General features: G+C 37.9%; 1 protein-coding gene across 2 annotated transcripts; it reads right to left on the reverse strand.

Moving 5' to 3' along the window:
- Window positions 1-7,451: 7,451 nt before the first annotated feature.
- LOC105049849 (cyclin-D6-1) lies at window positions 7,452-9,180 on the reverse strand. 2 transcript variants are annotated; one of them, XM_073252380.1, is made up of 6 exons: window positions 8,895-9,158; window positions 8,707-8,793; window positions 8,520-8,615; window positions 8,224-8,425; window positions 7,998-8,119; window positions 7,452-7,890 (listed from the first exon to the last, which is right to left on the reverse strand). In XM_073252380.1, the coding sequence occupies exons 1-6, from the start codon at window positions 9,072-9,074 to the stop codon at window positions 7,672-7,674; spliced, it is 906 nt and encodes a 301-aa protein (XP_073108481.1). In that variant the 5' UTR covers window positions 9,075-9,158; the 3' UTR covers window positions 7,452-7,671. The 2 variants fall into 2 exon arrangements, with proteins under 2 accessions (XP_073108481.1, XP_010927924.1); XM_010929622.3 differs by having other exon boundaries at window positions 7,456-7,890; window positions 7,989-8,119; window positions 8,895-9,180.
- Between the last annotated feature and the right edge of the window lie 1,254 nt (window positions 9,181-10,434).

Here is a 10,434-nt window from a genome sequence, read left to right on the forward strand (position 1 = left end):
CAGTAATTTAATTAATAATAAGTTATTATTATTTGATTAATAATAATTTGACGTCGTCAAGGTATAGCGGCAACCATGGTTCCGAGTCAACTTTCTGATCTGTGCCCAGGGGGTGGCACTGCGTGCTCGGCACGGAGCCCCAGAGAGAGAAGAAAGAAATCAAAAAAAATAAAATAAAAAATATAAATAAATAAAATAAAATATATTTTTTAAAAATTATTTTTAAAAATTATTTTTAGAAAGAATTATTTATTAATAAAAAATATAAATAAATAAATAAAATATAAAAAATATTTTTTTCAGAAAGTCGCCCTCCAAAAGGTCGACTCACTACAAATATTTTAAAAATATAAATAAATGAGTAAATAAATAACTAAATAAATAAAATATTATTATTATTATTTAATACTTATTATTATTATATTATTTAATACTTATTATTTTTATTTAAATTTATTATTATTTAAATATTTTATTATAAAAAAATATTTAAATTTATTCTTTTCTTTTTTTTTTTTCTTCTTTTTTCTTTTTTTTTCCTTCATTTTCTCCTTTCCCTTCCTCCCACCCCCACCGACCTCCCTTTATCAGTGGTCGACCCACGCGGTACCATCGCCATCCCTCTAATTAATTATTAATCTAATAATAATATTAATTAATTATTAATCAAATAATAATTTTTATCACTAAATAAAATTAATATTTTTATTAATTATATAATAATATTTTTTATTAATAAAATAATATTTTATTAATAAAAATTAATATTATTTTACTATTATTAAAAAGATCAAAATTATTTTTTAAAATTAAATTTTTTAGTATTTTAAAAATTTATTTCAAAATTATTTTTTTAATTTTTAAAATTAATATATTTTTTTCTTTTTTTTTTCTCTTCGTTTTTTCCTTTCCTTTCTTCCGAAACCCCTGGCCGACCCGTCTCTGCCCTTGGCCCCTGCGCCGCCTGTGCCACCCCCGGCCGCACACCCCCAATCCCCGCAACTCTCCCGCCCTCCCTCGATTGCGCATCCCCCGGCCCCCCGTGCCAACGGTGCTGTCCCCAGCCATGCACCCCCACCCCCCGCAACTCCTGCCGCCCCCTCTTCTCCACTCGTGCCACCCCCCGTCGGCCCCCAAACCCTACTCCCTCTCCCTTCACCCTTCGTCGGTGCTTCCCCATAAAAAAAAAAAAAGAAAAAGAGAAATTATTGATGCAGTTGGCGATTTCATTCCCGATTACGTCAGTGCCAAGATGATCGTGAAATCATTCATTGAACTGGCATTTTTGCGATGGACGATAATTTTGAAAATAAATTGAGAGAGTGATAGTTTTGAAAATTATATATATATATATACCCTTGGTTCAATGCTATTGAACTTATTGCTCATCGCATGCGTAGCCTAGATTTTGGTACATTTCAGGATTGGCCTGCTAAGTACCTCCCGTACGGGCTGTCGCCAAACTGTCAGGGTGTGGAACGCATATATCGTCTTATTGATAAAAACAAGCACGGAAATGACAAGTTTAGTTGGTAACTAGAAAGTAAGGCCGTAGAGTGTCCTTTTGGTTCACATGAGGGTAGGCAGCAAAGCCACGAGAGGGGAGGCCAGTGAAGCTTTCTTTGGCACAGAGGGCTAGTAATTTAGTAAAACAAGGAACCAGAGGGTGAGGGGTTTGGTTAGGTTTAAGTTCCCATCAAAGTCTTTTGAGAAGTTCTCCCAAAGTCGTCGGAAGGTATAGATAAAGGTCTCCATATTCATAAATTTTATAACTGCCATATTCATAAATTTTATAACTGAGAAGGGAGAGAGAATATGAAGATATGGAGGAGCACAAGAGCATCAATTTACACACACACACACACGCATACATGCATGGACAGTCATATTTGGTGGCTACAAGTTGACGGCTCTATATATATCAAATTAAGATAATCCAATTATTTTCTACTATGATTACTTAATTTTCATGGAGTTGAGGCATTTATCAGAATATTGAAGATGATCATCAAATAAAGGGGTGTGTGCGTATTTTGCTGATCGATTAAGTTATGAATCTGAATTGCATAGCCAATCAAGTATATAATTGGCATGCACACATAGATACATGTGTATGTGTAATATATGTTGGCTATGATAGCTTGATAATATCCTTTCATTAACCTTACTAAATATATTATTTTCTCCTATTTTTTGGAACATGTTGCAAATATATTTTTCGACAATGGGTTTATACATATGTTATACATGTGTACATTCTGCATAATGGTTTATAGTCATTAAACTGGAGATGCACTCAAATATTTTTTTTCCTTTCCACGGTAACTGTTTGAAAATTTTAAAAAAAAGGGAAATATCAAAAACATCTGTGTGGTCTTCGAAAAACTTTAGGTTAAAGATGCGTTGAAATATATATAAGACGAACGACGAAAAAAGCCACTGACAACTAATTTCAAATGATGCTCCAAACTGGCAAGTGCGGTGCTAAGCAAGCAAAAAGGCTAATTTATGTTTAAGCCTATATACGTACAAGAGTTTTCATCCTTGGAGCTAGTTATGGTTTGCAGGTCGCCAAATAGCAATAGTTAAGAGACGTTCTCTACTTCATGGTAAATCTTTGCTACCTTGGTTTATAGAAAATGATTTAGGTCCCCTTTCAAGTGTAGCAATGTGCCACTGAGTATGGAGTCTTGCGCAACGTGAGTTGCAAGCATGCACTAGCGGTCTTAAGAACCATGTAGCAAAATATGAACCCCAATATATGTACAGCTTGTGCTTATATTTTGATTTTATAAATGTAATAATTCAGAATCTTATCAAAAAAAATTAACTAGCTAGAGAGTATTATTTATGCTTTTTGGATTTATATAAGTATCTAAGATCTCACATGCTTTTACTATTTTAAGCCCTATTGCAGGATCTAAATCTATTCATATTCTACTATAAGTACCATGTATCCAATAAATACCACGATCAGTCTAAATAGATTGTGCTACAGTATCTTCCTATGTTGTAATGTTCTATTGCAATTACAATTATTATCAAAACTTTTATAATTATACTTGTAATATTTGGTGTTATTATTAATGCTGTGTAGTCATAGTTGTGCTTGTAAGTATTGTACATGTGTGAGAGAGAAAAATGGTTGATTGATTGATTAAATTGGGTTGAAGTTGGGATGAAAATGATAGGAGCAGAAGATATTTACGAAGTAGGAGCAGGAGATCAAATAAATGTGGGTCGGGCACAACGTACCGTGGTGAGCAGCGGTAAACCACCTCACCACCACCCCACTACACCCCCACGCCCCCACCCCCCCACCACCCAAGCTCCATGCATGCACGGATATGTGGCAGGATCAGCCGCTGGGGGTTCACCAGCCCTGCCGCAATCCAAACCCTCCTCCCTCGTGACCTCTCCCGGGCCCCTCTGAACGTGTGGAGAACTTCGCCGCCTCAAATTTTCCTAGAGTGATACTATGGTAACTCAGTAACATCTCTCAGAAATGTCACTCAGATACCTTACAACGATCGAGTTACTTCATTTGATGGCACTTTATGATGCCAATTCAAAAGGAGCAAATAACATACATACCACCTTAGCGACTTTTCTGGGTGAATTACAAGCATGTTCCGTTATATAATACATGGCCGGCTTTTCTCTATATCTCTAATATTAACCAACATTTTCCTCAAAATATCCAAGAACAAAAAAACACATCTTACAAATTAAAGAGATAGATCTGGAGCAATTCTTACTCTCTGCAAACTATATTTTAAAGTTTTTCACGGTCCTGATTAAATCGGACAAATGAGCGCGCGTGTGCTGCTAGCTAAGGTGAATCCTCTAATCTTCCAAATGAATGCACCATGAAATAGATCTTGTTTGTGGTTATCTTTCTTGTTTTTGCCATCAGTAAATCACGTTTGACAAATAATTTATGTTTAATAAATCTGACTTTTTTTTTTTTTACTCATGAGAATAAAAAAAACCTATTTAGTGATCAAATATATCATTTATTTAAGTAGGACTGGATGCGCAACTCAACGAGTGTACAATTGGGATAGAGGTATGTGGACCGATAAGAAAAACTTTTTGATCTCCATTGTTTGCAAGATAGCATTTAATGGCCTCAAGTGGGGCACGAAAAGTTTAAAAGCCCCGGCGAAGGAGCCTGTGACATGGCTAAATAACCCGTGGTGCTCATCTCGCAAAGCATACATGTTGGTTGATGGTCGGAGACATATATAAAAGCTATGGAGCCAGAAAAATCTCGTCCCACAAATCATATCATCTATAATTATAATAAGAAATGGATCTGATAAATAAGGTGTAAAATTTGTGGTTAGCCGTCTCACTGGGGGCCATTCTTTCTTGGTTCTCACTTGGGTTGATGCTACGTTCTAAAATTTTCTTTTCAGATGACATTATTTGAACGTTCATAAATTTTCGAATGACATTATTTGAACGGTAATAAAACTTATATATATGCATACCAGCATGCCTTGAGCCAATCCTAACCTATATGGCATGTTGACCAATCAGAGTTTGCTATGTGACTGGCATTAAAGATACATATATAGTGGCATCTGAATTTCAAAGTCTCTCCAACTGGCATCCATTACAGCTCAGCCCATGATGGCACATGGTTGATCCTCGCAAGTGATCCGTATGGATGGGATGCATGGACAAAACATCCAGACATGATGCAAGGGCCATTGTCAAGGCAATGAGGGCGCATATCTATTTTACTCTGTGGTATATGAGTATGCTCTCTTGACCCACTATTTATCTTGTTTGATGGAAGAAAAGTTTTTTTTTTTTTTTTTTTTTTTTTTTTTGTGAATAAAGATTTACTTTGATAACCGTTTTCAAAGTTCGCAATTGGTTTGTGATCTTCATAAAAATTTTTGTCTGATATTATCGAGTACTATTTTTTCTTTAAAAAAAATGTTAGCAATAGATGGTAGAAGGAAATGCCATTGTTTTTGTTCCACCACCGTCCCAATGCCTAATGGAGGAAAAGGCTCCAACCATCACATTGGAGTCACACCAACAACTTCATATCATTCTGACCAACAACATGTTGGTTGACTTTGTCGGCATCTTGCACAGCTTTAGATTCAATCTTGAAGAATAATATACCAACGCTATATCTTAAAAAAATATATCGTTCTTAAAAATATATAGACAAATATGTAATATGAAATAAAGAGCATCGATAATTTTGAATCCATCTATTTGCTCAAACAATTATGGGTCCATGTAAAAATAAGGTTCAATTACTACCCATCTTTTAACATTATCGATCATCCATCTTTTATTATACAACTGCTCAAATTTACATAATAACAACATAAAAATCTTGTCAAATAGTTGGCATCTGAGCAAATAATTACTGTCTTTTGCCAATTAATTTTCAAAATTTTATCCCTTGCTACACCTAAATAAATTATTTTTTACACATCATCAATTATAGCGGGGACCAGATTGCATATACTAAGCTCACAGAGTGAGGGTCGCAGTTTTGTCTAGATGAACAGTGAACAGAATCACTTGTGCTTTTGACTGGGGGAAAATATTATCATGTAAGCTGGTCATTGAGACCGATCGTACAAGAACTTACCATATCTCATCTACTCTAAGTGTTCCTGGATTCCAAGTCGCAACACTCTTTAATCCCCTTCTTAAGAAAGCTCACGGCCTCACTTCGGAGATACAGTGCGACCACTGATTCGGTTAAAATAAAAAGGGTTTCAGAAAAAGAAAATTACATGAGTTTTCAGTGATGAAGACGGGAGAGCTGGGTGCAGGATTTGACAGCCAATGTTTGGATGTGTAAGTTCGTATGTATTACGGAGGATTTTATTGTCTCAGCGGCTGTCCTTGCCAGAAGGACATGTCAGTGAGACACATTACCTCACTGCTCAGACTCTTGAAGGCTTGTGGTCGTCTGAGTGGTTTGGGGCGGTTCTTTCGTCTTCATATGAGTGGAGTATAGGTTATGACAAGAAGTTGGATAGATGGATTTAAGAAGGAGAATTGAATCTGTCTTAGAACTCAGCATCACTTTTTTTTTTTTTGGTAAGGATAGAACTCAGCATCACTTGCTAGCAAATGAGATTTCTTATAGTCTATATAGTGGAGATAAAGCTTAATGCGGTTTGCAGTCATTGCCAAGTAAGCAAAACGGGGCTGGAATTTGCATGATATTAGAAATCATCTTGGTTAGTTTATCTAAATCATATGTATCGACGATAACATACCAATGGTAAATCTGTTTGCCAGCTAGTCTAACTATACTACTTTGAAAACCTATCAGATCCCCAACATATATATGAGGTCATGAACTCCTATCAAACATCAGTTACGCATTGCATATGCATAACACTTCTTTTTCCATTTTTGAGAAATATGATAAATTAAGATGCCATTACCAAAGTTCATACCTTGTACCACTTCCAAGTGAAAAAAATGCCAAACCATTGTGCTGAGGTTGTGTATGTGCATAACATTAGTGTTACAAGATTCATGTAGAATATGCTTGATGACATAAATATTTATTATTTTTGTGAAGACAAGTTGAGCATGATTCTACAAGAAATATTCATCTTGTCGTGGATACTGCAAGCTTAATCTGTTTCCAATAAACCCACTGGCTCGGATACTCTTTTGTTTATGGTCAAGCTTGAGGAGTATTTATTCTATATTAACAATTAGATAGTTTAGTCCCATGCCAAAGTAAAACTCAGTTGTTATTCAAGAAGAGAGCATCGGAATTACCAAGTTTTGTTCCCTATCAATAGCGAGTTCAGATTGTATCTCTCATGCGAAATAATGATTGATTCTTTTCTATGGCATCAATTATTCGAATGTAGTTTGCATGAATTTTAAAGTATTTCATTAGCTTCTTTCATCAATCTGCATGGATCTCAGAATGGATACCATACAATTCAATAGTTGATGTCATGAAAGAAGTATATCATCCCCTTATGCTAAAGATACAATCGAGACCCATCTGCAGCATGGTAGGGTGAATAAAAGACCACAATCAGCACTTAACACCGGAAATTCCGGTAAGAGCATGGCAAGTCAAAATCACTGAATCATCCAAATCCGTTTTTAGCGTTAAAATTACGAATCTAAAAGACCACTGAGATGCAATCAACTCAAAAATGTACCCGTCCCCTACCTTACAATATTATTTCCAGACGTCTCAATACGAATACGATGCAAACCCCATGCATGCATGGGATCCAAATACGTACCCATCAGACGGTCTACGTCCCCTGGCACGTGTCATCCAACCATCCGGCCGAACGATAAATCGTCCGACTTCAGTCTAACATATGGTGGTTGCAGCTTTCCTCTCACCCTGACACGTATCCATCTCCGTACCAACGTTGACCAAAACTTCTCAGAATCTTAAATAAAACAACCACGCTAATAAATATTAATGTCTTCTCAGAGTTATTCCAAATTATATATATATATATATATATCTAAAAGGCCAGAAAAGGAATTATAAACAGTTTCTTTTTCTCTTACCACCAACCAAAGCTCGAAAAATAAAAGAAAAGAAATTAGAAAAAACGGAGCAAACTATTTTCCCTATTGGGGGGTGCTTTTACTTTCTTTTTACTTCCCTTCCTCTGGGCTCAGGTCCCAGGCCTAGGCGAAACGGAGGGCACCTCGGAGCTCGGAGATCCGGCGCTTCTTGAGGTCGTGGTCGCCGGATGAGGATCCGACGGTCCTCTCGCTCTCGGAGCTGGAGCAGTGTCGACCGAGCACGGTCACCGGGGTGTTGGAGCTCAACAGCATCTCGAACGTCGAATCGCAGCCGTCCATCGCCACGTCGCCAATCGCGTTGCAGCACTCCCCCAATATCTCCTTTAATTAAACCCAAGCCAAAATTAATCAATAAATAGCCCAACAGCAAATAAGATTTCAGGTGAAAGTGTGTCTTAATTATTATTTATTTATTTTACTTTATTTACAAATTCACAGGAGGAAATGGCGGAGCGGAAGGAGGCGAATTGGATGGGGAAGAGCTCGTGGGCGGCGGAGAGGAGCGCCGCCGCGGCGATCACCGATGGCTTGAACTCTAACATCTTGATCTCTAAAATTTTTTATCAAAAAATTCAAGAATCAGCCAAGAAAGAGTGGAAACGGAGGGAAAAAAAAATCAAAATTTTATGGCCTATTTGATGGATTGGAATGTACCGTTCTGGGCTTTGAAGAGGGTTCGGGAGGCGCGAGCTTTGAGGGCGTGGAGGAGAGGGGGCTGGGCAGGGGAGAAGAAGGAGAGGAAGTAGGGGAGGAAAGAGAAGGGGGTGATGGATCGCATCCGCCAGTCCAGCGCCCCAAGAACTAGAAGCTCCATCCGCCGAATCGTCTTGGCGTCGAATATGAATCCCTCCTCTCGCTGCACATCGTGAAAGAAATCAAGAACGACCGATTCAAATCAAGACAAGATCGGCGTAATGATATCAAAATCGAACGGATTCTTCGGTTAGTACCTGGAAATCGGTGAGGGAGAAGTCCAGCTTCTTCATCTTGGAGGCGATGGAGAGGCAGGAGATAGAAAGGAGCCGTACGACCCAGGGCTTCTCTCTCTGTAAACAAGGATCGCAGCTTTACATCAGATCGGATCTCCAAGCAATGATTCTGTTGGGGTTTTTTTCCCTATTTCTTTAGACAATTTACCGGGATTTCTCGCTTGGACAGAAAACGATCGACGTAGTTGATGGCGAGGTAGGCCACGGATGGATCCAGATTGCAGCTAAACTGCGCCTGCCCAAAGAGACAGCGTTCGCTAACAGAGAAAGATGGAAACTTTTCCCTTCTTTTCATGAAAAGATCTGATCTTTCTTTGATTGTTGTTCATGGATTACCTGGAGAATGAGGGAGATGGCGTCGCGGCGGGCGGAGAGATCGAGGTGGCCACCGGCGAGGGGGCTCATGTGATCGGACTCCGCGGCGAAGAGCGCCGCGATCGAGTTGGAGAAGTGGTGCTGCTCCTCGTCGGAGCTCGTGAGCGGGTTCTCGAGGTCGAAGAGGAGAGAAGAAGCCATGAATCCTAAAGCTATGATAGAGAGAGAGAGAGAGAGAGAGAGAGAGAGAGAGAGGGAGGGGAGGGAGGGGGGCAAAGGGAGAGGAGCTTGTTTTATACAAAGAGAGAAGCTATTGGAAGAAGAGAGACTTCTGCTTCACACCTCACAATTGGAGCATTGCCTTCCTCTCCCTCTCTCTCTCTCTCTTTCTTATCTATGGGCTCTTTCTTTCTTTTCCATTTCTTTTTTTTTTTTGGCACATTTATAGGCTCTTTCCTTGGGGAGAGATAAATATAATGTTAATTAATATAGCATCAAAATTTAATTTTAGTTTTTTTTTTTTTGTTGGGTTGGGTTGGGTTGGGTGAGTTAGAGTTCAGAGGAAACTGAGGAAAAGTGATTTGAGGGGAGGGGGAGGGAGAGGGAGAGAGAGAGAGAGAGGCATTCAGATATTGTCGGGAAAGAGCAACAGATGTCGCTGTCGCATGGGGAGAAAGGGGGCCGCAAGCATCAGAGCAGTGCGGGATTTATATGTGCACGCTATAATGGAGGTATGTTGGAGGTTTTTTTCATCATTTCTCTTCGTCTTCTCAAGAGGAGGGAAATCTCGTTTGCTGGTTTTGCTTCTCGTGGGTTTGGTATGGATTCATAGATGATATGCTTACCCCCTATTCTGACACTAAATAAGTATTTCTTTTGTTCTCACCGATGCAACGTCACTGTGGCAAGGGGTGGGGTTGATTCAGAATTATTGAAGGATTTATGAGAATAGCAAAGTAACTATTAGGTATTCATGTTTTAATTGAGAAATATCATAATTTATGAATTTATATGTAAGGTATTATGATCGTGCATGTAGATGATATAACGTAAAAGGTTGATTGGCTCATAAGAATGACCTGACTACGCACATGAGACGTAGAAGCATGGGGTTGATACTCATTAATTACAAAAAGTATAGAATAAAATATAAATATTACATTATTCATAATTTTCATGCTCAATTGTTAGAGTATACGTTTAGGGGTCACTTGTTATGTCAATTTATGATAGTTGTAAGATATTTTAAATACCATTGCAAGTAGTTTTTTCATGTATGACGTGTATTAAAATACAAGATCAGAAAATGGTCAATTTTCATTCTTTTCTTTAGCTTGGGTTGAAGTCCAACGGTGCATCAAGACTGGTTGTAGCATGAGTGCAAATAGGTTTTGTATACATGTATCATGACAAGTTGTATTAATTTAGCAATTATGTTTGAGGCCTTAGTATGGCATATAACAATTAATATTTTAATAATTAGATTTATGTTGAGCTGTACTTTAACTCTATCAATGTTTGGATACCAAATTATTTATAATTCTTTAGATGAATCTATATT

The sequence above is a fragment of the Elaeis guineensis genome, chromosome 2 (assembly GCF_000442705.2).
Source record: "Elaeis guineensis isolate ETL-2024a chromosome 2, EG11, whole genome shotgun sequence".
In the NCBI taxonomy this organism is placed as follows: Eukaryota; Viridiplantae; Streptophyta; class Magnoliopsida; order Arecales; family Arecaceae; genus Elaeis; species Elaeis guineensis.